The sequence below is a fragment of the Grus americana genome, chromosome 1 (genome assembly GCF_028858705.1).
Source record: "Grus americana isolate bGruAme1 chromosome 1, bGruAme1.mat, whole genome shotgun sequence".
Taxonomy (NCBI): domain Eukaryota; kingdom Metazoa; phylum Chordata; class Aves; order Gruiformes; family Gruidae; genus Grus; species Grus americana.
Window position 1 is genome coordinate 80,229,603 of NC_072852.1, and position 20,642 is coordinate 80,250,244.

At 39.3% G+C, this 20,642-nt stretch overlaps 1 protein-coding gene across 1 annotated transcript; it reads left to right on the plus strand.

The window, feature by feature from the left end:
- Positions 1-70: 70 nt before the first annotated feature.
- Positions 71-20,529, plus strand: TTC38 (tetratricopeptide repeat domain 38). Its single transcript, XM_054803449.1, has 14 exons — positions 71-203; positions 3,516-3,593; positions 4,063-4,144; positions 4,500-4,671; positions 5,635-5,808; positions 8,016-8,091; positions 9,239-9,358; positions 12,326-12,385; positions 13,499-13,537; positions 14,395-14,476; positions 15,133-15,298; positions 18,082-18,241; positions 18,519-18,592; positions 19,428-20,529. The coding sequence occupies exons 1-14, from the start codon at positions 180-182 to the stop codon at positions 19,519-19,521; spliced, it is 1,401 nt and encodes a 466-aa protein (XP_054659424.1). The 5' UTR covers positions 71-179; the 3' UTR covers positions 19,522-20,529.
- Positions 20,530-20,642: the final 113 nt, after the last annotated feature.

Below are 20,642 nucleotides of genomic sequence, written 5' to 3' on the forward strand. Positions count from 1 at the left end.
ACGCAGCCGCTGCCAACGGGCCTAACGGCGCCCAGCCCTCCCCGCAACGGCCGCCGGCGGCCCCGCCCTCTGCTGGCCTGGCCCCACTGCCGCCCCGGCCGCGGCCCCGGCCCCTCCTCCTGCGGGGGCGGGAAGCGCGGAGCGGCTGGACGACGGCACAGGAGCCCTTGTGGGGAATCATGGTGCCGCTGAGGGACTGCAAGGTGAGTACAGGTCTGAGGCGGAGCGCGACGGCGAGGCGCCTTGCCTGCCCCCGCCGCAGCGACCAACGCGGGGGCTGCGGCTGCTCTTGCCTGTGGCCCCTGAGCTTGCCGGGGGCCCAGGGTCGGCGGGTGTGTGCCCTTCGGGCGGGCGGTGTCCTCCCGTGTGGCTCTTGGGGAGGCTCCGGGCCCGCCCGAGAGCCGGGCTGGGAGGGGGGCCTGCTGGCGGGCGCTGGGTCTGTGGCGGGAGGGGAGCTGAGCCGAGCCGAGCCGAGCCGAGCCGGCTGAGGCCGAGGCCTCTGTTGACGCTCATCTCCCTTAACCTCGCAGTAACCTTACACTCGGGGAGGGTTGCAGGTGGGCTGAGGCTGCTGTTGGCATCTAAAAATGGGGACGAGTTGCTGTACGCGTACCCTTCCCTCCCACCGGGGAAGCAAACCCGTGTCTGAACGTTGCTGGGTCTCGTTCGTAGCGCAGACTGGTCCTATAGGCACTCACCTGCCCTTTCTATGGGCTTCAAAAGCGGACCAGGCCACCTTTTAACTCTAAACCAGCTTCAAGTCCAAGGGGTCAAAATCTGTCAGCAGGAGCTAGTTACTGATTAGTCATTTGTGTGCTTTCTTTCCCATGCGGTTTATTCTCTATGTTACTCCTTTCATCATTGTTTTTTGGTTAATTAGGCAGGGGGAGGTAAAAAAAGTCTTGAAGATCTTCTGAGAGAGTCATAGGCTCATGAGCGCCAGAGCTCTGGAGAGCTGCCACTCGAGTAAGAGCAGAAGCACTAACAGCAACCCGCAAAGAGCAGAGATTGCTCAGAGACGGCTGGGATTCTAGGAGGGACAAAAATACAAATAAATAGTCACCTGATCCTATGTCTAAACTTTCATCTTAAAACAGGAGAAGGGGCAAGGCTTTGGTCTTGCTAAGAGGCAGTGAGAAGAGCCAAGGCCATGGCGCTCTCCTCCAAGAAGCATCACAGAGAAGAGTCTCTTGTGGAGTTAGAGAGGAGGGTTGTGGGACATTAGCGTAACAGAATTCAAAGGCAGCCTCTGTGGACATGGGATGTGATAATTGTTTTGCAAACTCTCCAGGCTGATTTTTACCTAGTTGCACTCCCTCTCTCATGGATTTCTTCAGCCACAGCCTGATACCCGAGTACAGATAAACCCCGAGACATGAGTGTCTCATGTAGTCTGGGCAGGACCACCCAGAGGACAATGGGTGCTGGCTCTTCTGTGCTCCCTGTAGCTCTTTGGTTCTTGGTTAGCAACAGCAGATTAGGTTTAGGGTGGATCTGTTGTCTTTTAGGAGTCAGCAGCTGTTATGGGGTGGTTCCTCCCTGCAGTTTCTTGTCCTGGTCTGCTAACAGGAGGAGTAGTGGCATACATGATGTGATACAGCCTTGCTGCCATCCTCCTGTTGCCAGAGTGGGTGTCTTCCAGTGAGGGGTGAGCTACCTGGGCTGCAGCCTTGGCAGAACAAAGGCTTTCTAGAGTGGATGGAAACAGCGTGTACCTCAACTAGATCAGCAGTGTCCTTAGTGATGGATGCAGGCCTTTTCTTACTAACCCTGGTTCTGCTGTTTTTTCCTCATGCTTTCACACAGGCATTTTCATTCCAATGAATCTTAATATTAACAAATCTCAAAATGGGATGATGCTTTCTACTTGGCAAGTATCTTGAGCTGTTGTGCAAAACAGGCAGTGGCATAGACAGCTGCTTCAAACGCAGCTTGTTTTTGACAACTGGTGATGAAAGTGGTTTGTGGCCTATTTTGCAGGGCACCTTGAAAGGTAGCCTGTAAGTAGCAGGCCTAACTTTGCTACCCTCTTGACTTTTCTCTTTACGTTGTTTCTGGATATAGCATGGATTGTAAAGAAAATTTGTAATTTTACATTCCAGTCTAGTCTTTCAGGCTTGTAATTGAACACGCAAGTGCTTGAGCTGCTGGAAAGTGAGTCCTTAATCCAATCACAGTGGCAAAGCTTTAGGATACTATTAGCAAAGATTTCTTTGCCTTAGTACTTAAAATTTTTGACAGTTGGGTTATTAGAACCAGGAAATACCCTAAAGTGTGTAATTCAGTTCGTCTCATTCTTGCAGCATCCTCATGGACTAATCCCTCCATTAGGAGGAGTCTGAATTGGCTTGCCTCAGGTCCTCTTTTATGTCTGTACCATATGTTCTGTGTACTGGAATAGAAGTAATGCTGCAGGGATTGGGGCAGCTCCTCACGTGTATACTTAAGCAAGAATATATACGGTGTGCTGAATGTAAGTCTGTGCTTGAGAAGCCTATGGTCTTAGAGGCAGTGATGGGTGCAATATAAGAATGCTGAATGGAGAATGATTAGTAGAAATAAACTCAAGTGTTATTAAAAATATATGAATAGGTTGCCAAGGGAAGCATCTCAGCTTGTGAGATGACAAGCATTGTGGTTTTGCGGCCATCCTGTGTGGGGGAAAAGGTCTGCAAGCAACTAGAGATTGCATGCCTGTTTGCTGTAGGAACCCACATGAATAAGTTAGGTGCTTTGAAATAGGCATTGGATTTTTCATTTTGTTGCCTGAGTTACTTAAGAGAGCAGTCATGGAGACAACCATGAACCAGGGTGCTATAGCTGCTGCAGCAGCTTAATTCCACCATTGAGTAAGCCGTGCATCTGCCTGATAAACTCTCTTGATTCTCTAGCAGCTAGCCAGGAGATGTAGCACCTCAGTGAGTGTTATGTAGCTTGTTAAGAAACTATGGCAGCCTGATTTCTGTTTTGTGTTTTAGCTTTATTGAATGCCTACGTTCTTCCTTTTCATAAGGCTCATGTACAAGTCTGGTCCAAATTCTTTGCTGGTTAAACTCCAGTGACTTGGCAGAACAGCCTGACAGAGCAAATCCACCTACAAGTTACTTAAAGTATTGATTTCAGTTATTAAAAAACCAGGTGTTTATTTTGCTGTGTCTCTACTTCACATGAGGTGTGTCTGCAGCAGAGGGACTAGCAAAAAGTTGAGTTGTAATGAATTAAGAATGAGTGTCTCATTACGAGATGTGTAACCCACCAAGATCTTCTATTACACTTTACAAATTGTTGCTTCTTTATTCCCACTGTTAACCCCCATTTGTTGAGTCTTCAGATGTAACTACAACAGCACAAAAGGTTTGTGTATCTACTCACATCGTCCTTCCAGCTTTTCTCTTTTTTTAAAAAAAAAGCATGGTTGACAACAATATCAGAATACTATCAATTTGAAAATCTGTTGGCTTAGTCTGGAGAATGCACGTGTAAAATGAGCGGGTTTGTGTTTGTTTGTTGTGCAGGCCTGGCAGGATGCTGGACTTGTCCTGTCAACTACTAGCAATGAAGCCTGTAAACTATTTGATGCTGCGCTGACCCAGGTATGACCAAAAAGTGTAAGAAAATGTGATTTGAAGGGACTCGTGCATGAAACAGTCTTTGCTGTAGTTGATGTTTAAATTTCTTACCAGCTGGGAGAGCCTCACAATCAGGCTGCTGCAGGAGTTCAGCCATTAGCAGGCAGCAGAAAACCCTTGTAGCTGAGGGGTATGCCAGATGCTGCAGCTGTGGGGAAAACTTCAGCCAGTGTGCTCACCCTACTTGACAGGGGAGAATCAACCAGTTGACGTAAACCACGTAGAAATCCAAGGTTTATTAGTTCTGCTGGTGGCCAAACTACCTGAAAGAAAACAGTTTTTCTGTTTTCCTGCTACACTAACCCTATCTGAATCCAAAGTTTGTCTTTTACTCATTTGTCTTGCTTACTTTTGGATTTTATATGTGTGGGAGAATGAAAAGAAGCCAAATATTATTTGGGATTCCTCGACCCTCTCTCTGTCTCTCTTACAGTATGCCACCTGGGCCAATAATGAGAGCCTTGGAGGTATTGAGGGCTGTCTCTCAAAGTTAAAAGCAGCAGATCCAAATTTTAGTAAGTATAACCTTTAATTCTTAGCATGGAAGGTGCTGGATAATACTTCATGTCTCAGTGTGTAAGTTACTTTGTTTAGGCAAGTGGGAAGTGTTGGGTTATAGAATTCTGTAAAACTTATTCAGAGTCTAGAGCAGGCTGAAATGGTTTTGTGTGGTTTTTTTCCTTTTCATTTCAAGTCTTTTTAAATGGCTATCATGAAAAGCCTGTAAATACTTCAGGCTTACAAGTCTTCCCGGACCCCTGTGAGTACAAGTCTTGTTTCAAACAAACAGACAACACCCCCTTTGTTTATGTAGAGATGAATTACCTGCAATGCTGTACAGCTCAAGTTGTAATGTGCTGTTTTCTGTAGCAATGGGACATGTCATTGCTAATGGTTTGGAGCTGATTGGCACTGGAAGTTCAGTGCGGCTCAACAAAGAGCTGGACAGTGCCATGAGAACGATGATGACACTTTCAAAATCACAGCCACTGACTGAGCGGGAGAAGCTTCATGTATCAGCGCTGGACATGTTTGCCAGTGGGTAAGTCCACTGTCATCCCATTTAAAGAACCGTGAAGAGTTTTAGCCACCACAGGTGGAAGAGATAGTTGGTAGTGGTGTTGCCTGACACTAGCTGACATTGAGCAAAGGATCAGGGTGAGATGCCAGTGGTTGTTCTTGAATTTATCTCTCCAAACTGTAAGCACTGTGACTAGTTAGTGAGCAGCACCATAGGAGGGGAAGTGTTCTATTGCCACCGCTTCATATCATTAAGCATTCCGTGTTTTAAATCTGTCGTAGATCCATCAGTGGAATATATGGTTTAAAACTAGGAAACTAACTACAGTTAAGGTCCAATATAAGACAGACTTGGTTCCACATAAGCAAAGCTACAAACAGACTTTTCTTCTCTCTGTTGTCTCCTTGTGTCAAAAACTATTCCCTCTGTAAAATAGGGAGTCAGCAGAGTGTCAGAAGTGCTGATGAATTTATGTGCACTGCAGAAAGTACAGGCTAATGATTCATTTTCATTATTTGTTTGTCAAACAGGTGAGCATGCATTTACCTCACATATGTCTTAGCAAAGGTAAAGAGGAAGCTACTGAAGCCCTGTTACTATGGGTTTGATTCCCACTAGAGGAGAGGGAAGGTGTCTTTGCACATGTGAAGTTAGATTAATTATGGTAGGTCTCTGTAAAAACTGTTCAACCCTGTAGGAAAATCTTTAGATTTATGATTTAAGCTTGTTTCATTTTCCTTGTGTGTTACAGTGACTTGTAACCCAAGGACACTTCTTTCAAAAGATTTCCCAGAAGGTGCTCAGTGAAGATAATGACGTTATTACTTAAAAAAAAAAAAAGACTAAGAAATTCCTTCACAGAAAAAAAAAAGTAATTTGATGTTGAATTTTCTATTTTTCTGAACAGCGTGAGTTTAGAACTAACAGTAGAGGCAGGTACGTGTGCCTTTTCTCAGCAATCAAAATAATTTTTTTTATTTCTAGCCAGCTTCCAAAAGCTTGTGATCTATGGGAACAGATTCTGCAGAGCCACCCAACTGACCTGCTAGCCCTCAAATTTTCCCAGGACGCTTATTTCTACCTGGGACATCACATACAGATGCGAGATTCTGTTGCCCGGGTTTATCCTTTCTGGACATCTGATGTTCCACTGAGCAGGTGGGTCATGCTTCATTTTGAAAATTGCTCTTTATCTGGTGTGCATGTACTTTTTTTTTTAAGTTCAGACACATCTAAATAGCAGGATCTGTTGTAACAAACATGTAGACAAAGTCAAGGGCTTCGAAGTGAATCAAACCTGACCACAGCTTAGACCATCTCTCCTGTATCCCTGTTGATGAGGGTTTTTTCTTAAGTGAGCTGTGGCTCATTTACTAAATTGTGCTGTCAAATATGGCACATGGCATGTAACAAACAGGATAAGATCATGCCCTCACTGAGAGCTGTGGCAGAACTTCTTTGGGCTTTTATGGTTCCAGTTTTTGACTTGGGGCTTGCATTGTGGGTGATAGAGCACATCAGTGGAAAGAAGAAAGGAGTTGTAACTTGGAATACCAAAATGTAGTTCTGAAATAAAACTTGGGGATATGCTATAACAGCTGGTGCAGCAAAGACTAACAGGAAGGCAGAATTTTTTAAAATTTCTTTAGTTCAATTCTGAAAGTTTCGATTTCCCAAAGTTAATTCAAGATAATCTCAATCTATCGACAAATGAATAGTTAATAAAAACTAACTTAGGATAATTTTTGATTTTTTTAAGACCTGTTAAATTATTTGAAAGCTTTCAACTTTATATAAAAATAAACATTAAATTATAAGTCAAGACATACATTTAGAGATAGGTGAATAGGTGATCCACAGGCAACCATAACTTTCTGAATATTTTATGAATATTGCTGTAGACCCATGCACTGTATCTCTCTATCTAGCACAACCTTTTTTCTTCCACAAGCAGTGCAGAGAATACAGACTGAATGCTAACATAATAATGAAGCTAACTGAGGTACCCCACAATCTTATGGCACAGAGAGTAGTGTCAGGAGTCTCATTTTTCCAGCTGTGTAACTCAGAAAAATCTAAACCCCTTAGTTCTTTTCAACTAAAATATGCTGGTTTCATTTTTTGGGAAGTAAGATGACTTAGAAGTTTTGACTGCATTTTTATAAACTTTTCTAGACACAATGCTATAAAGTGTGGGTTGTCGTCCACTTAATTGTAAAGCAACAGGAAACACCCATATGGCAAGCATTTCTTGAAATATAAAAACCTGGCAAGTACCCTGTGTCCTCAGACCTACAGACATGTCGAATTACATGTGAATTGATACATTGGCTAAAAAAAATTTTAAAAAATCAAGTTTTATTTATCTTGATCCATGAAGTAAATCAGTTGCAACATAGCCCATGCGTTTTAGTAGTTCCTTTGCCTCAGGAGTTTAAAACTAAAACCCCAACAGATATTTTCAGAAGCAGAAACATATCCTGTTGTATTTTGCAATCTATGAACCTGCAAATGGAATAGCAGTTAATCATAGAATCATAGAATTGTTTAAGTTGAAAAAGGCCTTTAAGATCAAGTCCAACCATTAACCTAGGACAGCCAAATCCACTACCAAACCATGTCCCTAAGCACCACATCTACGCATCTTTTAAATACCTCCAGGGATGGTGACTCAACCGCTTCCCTGGGCAGCCTGTTCCAGTGCTCAAAAACCTTTTTGGTGAAGAAATTTTTCCTCATAAACCAATCTAAACCTCCTCTGGTGCAACTCAAGGCCATTTCCTCTTGTACTATCGCTTGTTAAATATTTCTTAAAATGACTGCGTCAGGTATGTGCATATAATATCCCTAATTTTCCTTTACATTGGGCCTTTATGGCTTAATGGGGATGCTTTACAACCAGTTTTACAGGGCCACTTCACATGAAAGTGCTCACCTATAGTTTTGTGGGCACTGGAGTAGGTACAGAAAGCTGTACTCAAGTGTTGCTTTTGAGATGTTGAGATAACTTTGGTGACAGCAGTGTCTTGCTTCAGGCCTTCTAATTCTGCATCTTGCAACTGTCATGGAGATCTGCAAATTGTTCTGTGCAGCTCTTTAATTCTAGCTTATCTAAAGATGTAAATATTGGTTCTCAAAACACTGGTGATGTGCATCTTGTTACTCTTTGCCATGCTGGTGTTTCTGGGCTTCTCATTTCCTATGAAAACTAGCTAGTTGTTCTGTATTCTGCAAGCTTGAACCCTCATTGTAACTTGCATTGTAAGGACTGGTTTGAGTTAAAGTCTATTTCTAATAGGTTTTTTGGTCCTAGCTTAAATCTAGTTCTAAATGGATGATGTACTGTTTTTTGCCCTTTTGCTTAGCTATGTGAAGGGCTACTACTCTTTTGGACTCATGGAAACAAACTTTTTTGATCGTGCTGAGGAGCTTGCCCGTGAGGTAAATTGCCTGTTATTGGTGCTAAAAAGTTTTAGAATTCTTAAACCTGGTCCCTGTCTCTGGGTGGTGGTTTGCACAAAAGCCGTGAACTGACTCTCTTCATCCCATTTGTTAGTAGAAGTAGCAAAGACATAAAGCTCAACATGGAAATGCTCACAGAGTTTCGTAAGAGACTACTGATAACTATTCCTTAGAAAGATTCCCACATCTATGTCATACCATGGCAGTTTCATCTTGAGTGTATTTCCTTCACTTGCTTATGAGCATGCCTTGTCAGATGGTGTCAGAACACCTGTGTAAAATCCATATATTATCCTGTCTGCTGTATAATCGGCTGTTTACTCCTATTAAAGAATGTTGGATTGGTTTGATGTAATCCGCTCTTGAAAATCCATTCGGTTTGGGTTCCCTCTCCCTTTTTTTCCAGATGCCTGTTGCTTGATTATTGAACAGTTAACTCTGCAATGTTCCTGGGGATCAATATTAGCCAGCCTGTTCCCTTTTTATTAAGATAGTAATTATACTTGGCTTTCTCCAGTCCTCAGGATTATCCCTGTCCTCCAGGAGTCTCAAATACAATTAATTTCTAATGGCTGTTTTTGCCAAACTTCTGTTACATCAGATTGCTGAAAGTGACAACAAAGACTAAACATTAACATTCATCATTTACAAGGTTAATGACTAACCTTACAAAATGCCTAAAAACTAGTAGGAGTTGTTGGAGCAAGAAAGAGGAATTTGCTGAATACTCAGAGCTGGTCATGTTCTTGAAGAAGAAATGATTACATGCAAGGCACAATGTCATGGAATATATCATGCCTATGTGTGTGATTCTTTCATGGCCGATATTGATGCATGTCTGTGAAATAAAACATCATTTGATAAAATGCAGGATTTAATGAAGATTAAAGTGTTCTGTGGGTGTTCATCTCTGCAGTAGAAGCTGGGAAGTGAAGTCAGCCAATAGACATTTTCTTCCTTTTTTTGTCCAAATCACTTTCTGGCCATGGTTAGTTGGAACGGTCCAGGGATGTACTTAAGATGCAGCAAGTAAAAAGTAGTCTCTTGTTGCTATATCAGCAGTGATAAATACTGTTATTTGCAAGTGTGCAAACTTCATCACGTTTTCCCTTTTTTTCATTTATAGGCTTTGGTTGTAAATCGGACAGATGCATGGTCTGTTCATACTATAGCTCACGTAAATGAAATGAAAGCAGAGGTGAAGAAAGGATTAGAATTTATGAAGGAAACGGAAGCCAACTGGAAGGTAAACTTGTAGCATTTCTGAAAAAGCTCCTTCTAGGTCTTCTTTATCTCCTCCAGCCAAGTTCTTGATTCCTCTGCATGCAGTTCCTTCCTATCTGCAGGCATGTTACAAGCAATGAAAATTTTACGTATTAGAAGAAACTGTCACTTGAGGTGCTGGTACTATCCATGCTGGTTTTGAAGCAAGAGGTAGAGAAAAAAAATGGCATATTTTGAGGGATACATACTGTAGACAACTTTAAGCCATCATTACTACGACTGCTGACATTAGAAATGCCAAACAAGCCAGTAGGCTGGGATTCACACTGTCCTTTCACACTCCCTTACTTTAGCTAGGAATATTGTAATAAATACTGCTTTTCAACAAGTGTGTGGTTTGTACATGCATGTGTACAAACTCACCCACCCACCCCCTAGTATCTTTTTCCTGGTGGAGTTCATTAGGTATTTTCTTTGAGATGTGGTTGAGGAACGTGGCTAAACCTCTTCATGGGAACCTAAGATGACGTGTGAAATGACAGAGTCACATCAAATATTTTAGAAGACCCATAAAATATTTGTTTGATTCTGGATAGGGAAGGATTTTTAACGGCCAACTGTGAAGAAAAGCAAAATGATGCTTTTGTCTCTTTTCTAGTGTACTGAAGTTACTCTATATATGCAACAGATTTGAGCATCTCAGAGTACTGAACAGGTTAATTAGTCGTATGGTCCTTTGCTGTAAGTGAAGCTTAATTTTTATTCATGTTGGACAGCGTGTGTTTTCCCAATGATTGTGTCATATTCAGAGCAGAAGGCTATGAGGTTTGAATTTATTAGAACCTGCAAGAATCTATTTTAGAGTCATCTGAGCTGACCATTCCACCTCACCCAAAGAGCAGGGCTTGCTAATGAGGCTAGAAGGACTGTTTATTTTGCACTTGTTTTTTTTAAGTTAAGCATTCAGATACCGAGCTTGGAAGTGCAGGCAGAAAACCCTTGCTTGAGGTTCATATCTGTCATTTCTCAGAAAGCATTTTGTCCTTTCATCTGTTAGTTTTAATGAAAAAGTGATACAGGGTTTTGGCAGTTTGGGTAATCCATTAAAAAACCCCAATCACTGACTTTTGGATTGATTCTTTTTATTAAAATTCTCTTTATTAAAATAGTTGCATGCCTCTGTCATTTATACCCTTTATCCAACTAAAATAAAATAATAAAGTGCAAGATCAGTAAGTAGAATTGTCTGATGTACCCTCGTGCCTGACCCACTATGGTTAAGATTTGTGACAGCTGACATCGTCATAATGATAATATGTATAATCACTTCGTTTGTGCAATATTTTTCATCTTAGCCAGCATAAACACAGAGCTTTAAAATGTACACACATGAAAAAAAACCAGGTCTCTCTAAAGGCTTTATTAAAATTGCTTGTATTTTGTCTGCTGATTTGAAATTTTTAATATTTATTTAATGACCAGGAAAATCTATCTGTACTGCCACAATATTCAGGCTCCTTCTGTTGCTTTTAATTCATCTTTCTCCTGCCCAATAAGAGTGGCAAAGATTTGGTACAGGTTTTCTTTATAGAGTACTCTTGTTTGTGTTGTTGGGTTTTTTTATTTGTTTTGCAGGGGTTTTTTGTTTTGGTTTGGGTTTTTGTTGGGTATTTTTGTTGTGGTTTGGTTTGTTTCTCCACTCCCCAAAAAGAGCAGATGCCATTTGTTTTATGTGTGTATTTCAGCACAAAATCAAAAGGAGCAAGTTATTTTACCTGAGGAGACCTCTCTGCCAGTGCTGTTTATTATTAAATAGGACTGTGTTTTCTCGTGAGCTGTTAGAATGAGTTCACATAGCTGGCTTTTATTTATTTAGTAACCTGCAAGCCCATTTGTCCTTTAGCAATTTAATCACATTCAGAACTCAAAATCATAGCAGAAAAAGGGTTTTGTTTTATTCAGTGAGGTGATCCCATGTTCTTGTTTGTATGACATTTGGAATGGTAGTATGGTAGTAAACTTGGTATTATCAGGCTTCTACCAAGCACTTAACTACTTCAGTTGCTCAGGTTTGGTTTGTGATTTAATATTAAACAAGTAAAGATTACCAGAATGTTTATCTTAGCACTATAAAGTTGTGACATTCACTGGGAACTTTTGTGCTTCCTGAAAGTGGGTGTTACAGTTGTCACCATGAAAATGAAGATGCTTTTTGCACTTGTGAGAACATTAAGTTTAACCATAGCACTGGGAGAGAATGGGAGGAGAGGAACGAACGTTTCTGGTATTTTAATTTTCACAAAAGGATTATGGTATTATATTCGTGTTTGTCTATTCTCAGTGCACTCACAAAGGTGAACTGCAATGACATTGTCTTGAAGTGCAGGCTAGGGAAGAATATTTGAAGTTCTGGTGCCAGCTGAAACAGACAGTGCAAAGTTGGTAAAGTCCAGCAAATATTCACCTCATCTGATGAACTGTCAATGTGTTTGGTATCTACTGCAGCTTCTGTAGCGTATAGTAAAACGTATGTTTAAGAAGTGATTCCTCTCTGAGCTGGATATCTAGACGGGTGGGTGCATGGCCCACATAAGGTATCTCTCTCTCTACTATCTATCCAGGTTACTTTAGACAAGTTGCCTAAATTTTAGATGAGACAAATCTTACTCTTGTTATAGATGTGAATTTTTTTCCTAAGGAAAAAAAAAAAGTGCTGCAGAAGAGTGAATTCTGAGGCATCAAATTGAAATTCTTCTCTGGAAAATGGCGTAGGGGAAACCTTGTTTTTGAGGTGTCTCCCTGAATAGTTGCAAGGAGCAGACATATCAAATGAGAAGGTATCCCGGCCAGCTGATTTAAAATTTTTGTCTCTGCTGTCTCATGAAGTGCTCAGTTTTGCTGAAGAATGAAACAGAAATCAGACTAGATATGTTTAAATGGGAAGTTATTTTGTAAATAATATTTTCTCCTCTTCTTTTTTTTTTTCCAGAACAGTGATATGCTTGCTTGCCATAATTACTGGCACTGGGCTTTATACTTTATTGAAAAGGTATGAGATATTTTCATATAGGTGTTTTATGGTCCAGATCATCTAATGCTATTTAAAAGGGAAACCTAAAATTTATAGGCTTTTTTCCAGCTATTTAAAGGCATTTTTTTATAAAATAGCACAATGCCATTTTTACAAACTAGTCCTTTATTACAATTAGTTTGAGAAATTTTAATTACATTGGTCAAAGTTCCAGGAACTTTGTTAAAATGTTGAAAAATTGCTGTGAGATTATTGCACGCTTGAAGATCAAATAGCCTCACTAATTACACTTGGCAGTGTTATTTGATAGAAAGATGAACTTGGATCTCTAATTTCTCTAATTTTCAGACAAAAATTAGACAGAACTCTCTTAAAATTCAATACTAATTTACTGGCCCAAAAATTGGCTGACTTTAAGAAAGAGGCAGAGCGCTCTAAATTTGGTCACCAATGTCATTAACTATTAATGTTACTAATTCTTATTCTTGAAACACTTTAAAAATGGTTGCAATTTTACCCAACCTGTCAGGTTGCAATGCAGAATTTCCTTGGATTTAATAATGCTTAGCCCTTGTGGGGTTCAATTCGGGAGGGAGACTAATGTGACATCATTGAGAAAGCAGTGTACTTGAAAACAGAGCAACTTGTGTTCAGTATTAACATAGAAGGAGCATAATTCTCGATACTAGTCTAATAGCTTGTTTATTTTGCCACCTTCTATCTATACATCTTTTTTGTAGCCTGCTTAAAATTATTTTCTTTCCTACCTCTTTGCATACACTCTGGGATGTGCTAATTTTTGCAAAAATCCCTGAAAGGAACATTAGAATGAGAGGTAATACCTTGTCTTTTTCCTTCATGTGTAACTTACACCAGTATCGGTATCTATTATTAAATGAAGCCTAAACATACTGATGATTTTGCCTAGTAAATCCTGATTTATCTTAGACTTCATTCTTTCTTTTAATACCTCAAGGTTTCTTTGACTTGGTTTGTTTTGATCAAGTTATGAGGCAGTTGTGAAGTAATATTATGACATCTATTAATTGTATGTATGCCTTTGGTTACTACCAGTCACTTTTGGTTACTGTATCTGAATGTTAATTATGCAGTCCTCGTTTGCTTTTACAGGGTGAATATGAGGCTGCTTTGACAATTTATGACAATCATGTGAGTAGGGGCCTTTTTTATCCTTTACCGAGAACGTGCTTAAGACAGTGATACGTGCTTTCTTCCTTCTGTATGAGATTGAAACCTATCACAGTATGCCATAGATATATATATATTCTTTACATCTGTTGTTAGAGTTTTTTAGGGAAGCTGTTTCTCAACTGGTAAAATGCCCAAAAGACTTGTGCGTTTTATAGTTCAGATGTTTCTTACGCTTGTGCTTGAAAGAACTACAGTGGTACTGTTTTCCATTCTGTCTATGTTTCTTATTCATGCTCGGTGGGTCTAAATGCTTCTGCTGAAAAAAGCTTTTTAAAAGGATATAAAATAATTTTCCTATAAAGTCAAGTTACCTTCATGAAGAACTGATTTTGCATGTTAGCTACTAACTCAACAACAGCATGTCTCTTCATTTCTAGTTGAATTATTATAGTTCTCTACTGTCTGGACTTCAAAACAATCTTTATAAATAAACAATATCAAATTAGGATAACATATCTTTGTAAGGATGATAAAAATAAAGCAAGCATTAAGAAGGCTGCTGGGCAGACTCCTATCTACTAACCCTGGCAAAGTGAAGTAATATTTATGGCACTATTTTGGAAAAAAATAAAATACCTTGGTGACTCTCCATACTTACTGAGTTTAATGTCATAATGGGGAAAAACAACACAAATGAAGCAATGTAAGTGTCATTGCAAAGTGCTGTATTCAGGAAAGCTGCAATTAGGGCTATTGCAAAATGGGTCCTTTTGAATGAATAAAAAGATAAAATTAATTCTGTACTGTGAAAATAAGTTTGATTATCTGAGTAAGTTCCCACTAGCACATCAGCTTATGAATACCTGTGATTACAGATTGCTCCCCGGTGTCTGTTAAGTGGAAGCATGCTGGATGTAGTAGATAACTGTTCGATGCTGTACAGGCTTCATCTGGAAGGTAGGATATCCACCTGCCATTCTTTAAACTGTAAGGAGAGCAGTTTTTGGCTCCCCGCTTCGCCTGTTTTGCATGTTTGAGAATAAAGTACATAAGCCTCTCAAAAGCTGTGGAGCTTCCTTGAAGTAAACTTCAAGTTAGATATGTAACATTCTATTTTGATACTGATTGAAATAGCTAGTACACCTATATTAGCCTCTGACTTTTGTGCGCTCTCCTACATAAGTGCAAGCTAGTATTTAGACACTACAGTTCATGAAGGGGGGAGAATGTTACTTTCACAGTATTCTGCTGAAACTCTAATGATGCATTGGGTTTATTTATGAAATTCATCTTATCACTCTGTATAATTTGATTGCTACAGGCAGTTCATTATGAACATCATCTCCAAGAAGACATGACCAATCTCATAATAAAGCCAGAACCTCACATAATGCAATTTAGAATATCGGTTATAAATTATGGACAGTCAATAAAACTCTTTGCCCAAATACGGCAGGCTGCAGCTGGGCATTAACCTATACATTTTGCCACATTAGGAAATGTTTTCTTGAATTTAGTAGGAATGCTATTTATGCTGGGTGGCTGAAAGTATATTGCAAAGTCGTGCTTTTGCATGTGGAATTTTTATTGAGAAAAATATTTTTTACTCGTAGGTGTAAAGCTTGGAGACAGGTGGAACAATGTTCTCAAGCTTACAAAGAAGCACACCAAAGATCACATTCTTCTGTTCAATGACGTACACATCTTGATGTCCTCACTTGGAGCCAAAGACCACAAAACTACTGATGAGCTTTTAACAACTCTTCAGGAACTTGCCAAGTAAGCCAGTGAATTAAAGTATTGTATTCAATAAATATTTTGTCCTCTGAACTTCAGGGTGATAATGCTGTTGGATTGCTGAGGCACTATAACACACTCTTCTCTGCTTTAGCACGTCACTGGGACGTCTGGCTTCAGTAGAGCAGTCTCCAGTTAGGAGATCTCTATAATTATTTATTTTTCGAGTTACTGTCTAGAGGGGTTTCTAATCTTGTTAAGCAGAAATCTTTTATGTTTGAGGTCATGGACACTAACGGAACAGTTGCTGCCTGTTTCTTTTCAAAGGGTTCACACTAAGCTATGTTACATACAACAAATAAAGTATTTTACCTGGAAGGTTGCCTGTAAGGGCATTCTACAATATATGTCAGCTATCTATTTTTGCTCTGGTTTAAAAGGTTCTTAAATAATAGAGCAGTAGTTGGTAGTGATACTCTAATAGCTGCTGTTTGATGTGTTGTGAAATACCCCTGCAGGAAACTGAATTTCAAGTACTGCTAAAGTAATAATAGCAAATATTTTGCTTTCAAATTAAATTATTTGAAAAATTTGAATATTTAAGTATTTCAACTAAACAATGGGTTTTTTCATGTTCCTTTATGTATTAAATAACTGTAAATTGCCTTAATTTTTTGAAGCTGTTTATATATAGATGCTTTAAATGCACTTTCTCCCCACACACACTCTGTTTTTTCCTCTGTTTCATCATCTATTGCTTCCCTTGCTTTAAAAAAGAAGGAATGAGAACCTGAAATTGTCACTATTTGTTCCTATAATACCCATCAATCAAAAATAATAAAAATAAATGTAACTTTTAAGAATACTTACAAAAACAAATAATGAAACAACCCTAAGCATGTCTGATTTGACTAAAGTAGGAAATGGCAAATATCTTTTCTGTAAGTGTATAAATATATGTCAGTATATATAAAGTATATAAAACTGCACATGCATACCACTTCAGGGAAGCTTTAATGAACATACGTTACTTATCCTTTCACCCAGTGCTTCCTTTTGCCTATGTGGTCAGCCTTTTGCAGTAATACAGCTGTACATTTTTAGCTGTAGTTAAGTATTATAAAGCTTAGTTTTATTATTTAAGAAAACAGACTGTGAGATGAAGGGATTTATGATTGGATTAATGGATTAATTTGTGTATCACAAATATGTAATAGCTAAATGATATCTAAGATGTGTTTTGTATGTGTTAAAAAAGCAGTCATAAAACTTTGGCATGAACTATAGTCATTCTTGGCTTTTCATTAATATTTTTCTCTAGCCTTTGCAATTTAAAGTTGACAAGAATTTTTGTTATAAAGCATTCTGTGGCACACTCTGGTGGTTGGTCTCACATGCTTATTTTCATGGATAGAAACGTTAGTTTATGCAGGGGATATGGTGTTCTTCATGAATCAATACTTCAGCTCAGTTGCAAGAAAAAGCAAAAAAAAATAAAAATCAGATTTCCATCTCTGTGCGTTTTCCCAGAGCTGGAATATATGTTTAAATGAAGAATTGTTTCATCATTTTCATCACTAACTATCTCAAACTACTTAAAATGCACATCTGTTGTGCACTTTTAACTTCCCAGGATGCCATATTTTGTTTGAGGAGTGCTAAACACATAGAGCAATACCGCACACTGAAAAATCAACATTGACCTAGTGGAAGAACTGGGAAATTTGTAGCACTGACTCAAGGAGAGCGCAGAGTATGCTCTGTGTTTGGTAAACTTAAGGTACTAGTGTTGGAGTGTGACTCTCAGCTGTCGTTGCAAGCACTCAAAACAGAAGCCAGTGACTAAGGTTCCTCAATGTTAAAGATTTAACTGGAAAATTCACAGAAAAATCTTTTCTAAACAACAGATGGAATCTATGGCATTGAACTGTGCACTGTATTCTCAGGAGTAATTTATATTGCTTGGGATAGAAAGCCCTCTTCTCCTCATATTGCTAGCCGACCTTCTGGCACTGAAATGGCTCTACCTCCTGGGCCTGGTCGCTGTCAGCTGCTTCTGTAGCAGTGGAAAAACACAATTCCACATTATCCCATGCAGGTATTGCCTATAGACCAAAGAGCTACAGTTTGCTAACTTGTATTTTTACCTTTTTTTTTTTTTTCCTAATATTGGCAAGGATGCCTGCTAGAATATATATGTTCTTCTGCAGACATATTGTCATACTCTATGCCTCTGCCACTCTTAGGTGGGTTAGGATACAAGCACTAAAAAAGAAAAGAAAAAAACAACCAAAACAACTTGAGCTATCTAAAATCCATTGCTATTTGTGGGCCTAAAAGCAGACTTTGAGAGCTATCATTGGGAATACAGTGTTTATTACAAAGAGGGTGAGGCACTGGGCTGCGCGGCGAGCTATTTTGCAAGATTATTATTTGGACCTGTTTGCAAGGGACTGATTGCCACCACTTTTGGCATAGATGAGGACAGTCAGATAACTAACAGTGGGCTGTTCTGGTGAGATCATCAGAAGAGAAACGGTGTGGTTTTCTCACTTTTCTAGCCCAAACTGTTTATTGCAAAGGCAGGAGGGCTTGGGCTTGTGCCTTTTGTGGATGTATTCAAAAGAACGAGTAACACAAAGGTAAAAGTAACATAACCACACCAAAAGTGTGGTATCTAAATAAAGTACCTGAAACATCAGGCTCTGTACAGTAAAAAAAAAAAAAAAATTAAAAATTCTGTTTGCATGCAGTGACAGACTGGCACTGAAATACACATATTTATAATTTGACTTACGGGAAGTAACCACTTTCTCATTCTACAGAGCACCTCATGAAGACCATGAGCTTTCCCTGGCTCCCAGGTTGGGGTTGCCACTGTGCCAGGCTTTTGTAGAGTTTGAAAATGGAAATTGTGACAAGGCTGTAGACCTGCTGTACCCAATCCGTTACCAACTAATCCAACTAGGAGGCAGTAATGCTCAGGTAAAGGAGATCAATAAAAGATTTTTTTGATGTGACTTAATCCTCTTTTAGCAGCCTTCATTAGGCACTTGGATTATTAACAACACCTCATTCTTAGAAAGTGAAAAGCTCAGCTGTGCTTGTGACTGAATCCTGTTTGCAAACACTTATTAGCAGTGTTAGCTATTTAATTTTTCTTGTTGATATGTTTCCTTCCTCAGGTTTTAATAATTTGGTAAACAAGCCAATACTTTATAAGTTACTTATTATCTTGTAATTTTTGCTGCCTTTTTTTCAGAGAGATGTTTTCAGCCAGTTATTGATTCATGCTGCTTTAAATTCTAAATCACAAGCCAAACAAAACCTTGCAAGGTGAGTATTTTTCCTGATAAATATTTGTGGGAGTAGTACTGTTACTAAAAATAAGAGGTAATGAGTATACTCAAAACCAATAAGTTGAGGCTAAAATTTATATGCAAGCATTTATGTTAAATGTAGCAACATGTAACTAGGATAAAAAGTACACAGTAGCTCCCAATTCCAAAAGTACACTCTTGTGGTCTGGATGAATGATCTGTATTTGTTCAAGGGCAGTTGATTTTTCACATGGTTCTGCCTTAAAATGTGGCTTCCTGCCTGTTGATCACTGTACTTAATGGACCACTCAACTTCTGTGAGCTGCTGAAAATCAACTCTGTCCTAATGCTGATATCTGCTTTCTTGGGAAATAAGATTTGTAGAGTCTGATATGAGTGCTTGCCTTCGTACAAATCACAAGAGCCTAGCTTGGTAGAAATTGTAGATGTTGCTCATTGATCCATATTGGGTTCTGTTGAAATGTATTGACTGGGTCTGCCTGCACACTTTAAAGAATGGAGCCCTGGGACAATAGGACACTTTGCCTGTTCCCCTCCTGAGGTGTCTTTGAAATATAAAAATTAGATAAAATATCAGAATTATTCTTCTGTGCACTCTGATCTCTCGGTGCTCATTTTCGGTCTCTGTCAGTGCTGAAAACAACACTGTTCTGCCTAAACTTAATGCCAAGGCCAAATGTTTCCAATAAAAGAAATTTGCACCTCAAGGGCAGGTCTTTAGGTACCATTTTCCTCGTCTTAGAAGGATACTGCTGGTGATCTTACGGCAATACTGAGGTTGTACTCCTGACCTTCCTCCCCTTTCTCTCCTACCTCTCCTCCTTTCTCAGGTGCCTTCTGAGAGAACGTGATGTGATGAGACCAAATTCACCAATGACGGAGCGACTTATTAGGAAGGCAGCAGCTGTTCATTCAATGGCTTAAGTCTTTCCTCTGTGCTTCAGCTGAAATTGCAATAAGCTTACCAATCAAAGCCTGGGTCCAGGGTGCGGAGGGGTGATACGATTTAAACCATGCTAGAGATTCACCGTAGGTAAGAGTACCCTGTGAACTAGAGACCTGATGATGATTTCCTTAAAAAAAAAAAAAAAAAAAAATAGTGTTGCATTTCAGGAGGTTGTACCTTAGATGATTCCACAAAGAAAGAAGATAACCTGCTGATAATGCTCAGCTCTCTGAAGCATCGCAGGACACTGCTTTTCTGGTATATTTTCCTGACAGTTCCCTGTGAGCTTGATTATATACAGTCCAGTAACAGTGCCTGGATTTCAGTCATCCATTGGCCCAATTTGTTACTTTGTTACTATGTTAAATAATCAGTAAACTGCTCAGGTAATTCAAATGAACCTTTTAAACATAGCTAATAGGAAATTATGGGGCCAGAGCCAATTCAGGCATAAACTGAATTTCCCTGGCATTACAGATCTGTTTGCATTCAGCATCTCTTTCCCGGTGCATATTTTTAAACTCCCTCTCATAAAATGTGAAACTTTTTCCTTTCGATATAGCACCTTGGAGCTTTCTGAAATTATTCTGTGAATGAAATCAGACAAGAGGAATAATAGCTGACTGTGACTATTCTAACATGGGTACTTCCTTGGCACTTTTAAGTCTTTCAGGTGTAGTTCCCTGTTCTTTAGCTTCGTCACTGCTTTATCTGTCCAGCCATGACTAGATTTTCACTATTATTTTTAATTGGTGCATTTCAAGCAATGCAGATTAAAGATAATTTTTTACTCAAGGAATATAACATATCTTATTGGGGAACAATAGCTTGAGAAAACTGCTGGCTGTTCATGAAGTGTGTAGTTTATGTGAGCCATTGCTATACAAATTTAAGAATGACACTTGTAGTATTTTTGGTATAATATGATTGAGAATTTTATCTGCTTTACATCAATAAATTCAAAGATATGCTCAGTTGAGCAGCAAGTATATGACTTCTTTGTATGTATGTATGAAGCTTTTAAATGTGTTACTGAGTCTAGTTTCACACTTGAAACAGTATGAATCCTCTTTGCTTCCATGAACATGACCAGAAGTGT

Coding starts and splice junctions, on each gene's coding strand:
- TTC38 (XM_054803449.1), top strand. CDS start 180: ATGGTGCCGCTGAGGGACTGCAAG. Junction 8,092..9,238: donor CTGAGGAGCTTGCCCGTGAG/GTAAATTGCCTG, acceptor TTTCATTTATAG/GCTTTGGTTGTAAATCGGAC. Junction 18,593..19,427: donor GCCAAACAAAACCTTGCAAG/GTGAGTATTTTT, acceptor CTCCTTTCTCAG/GTGCCTTCTGAGAGAACGTG.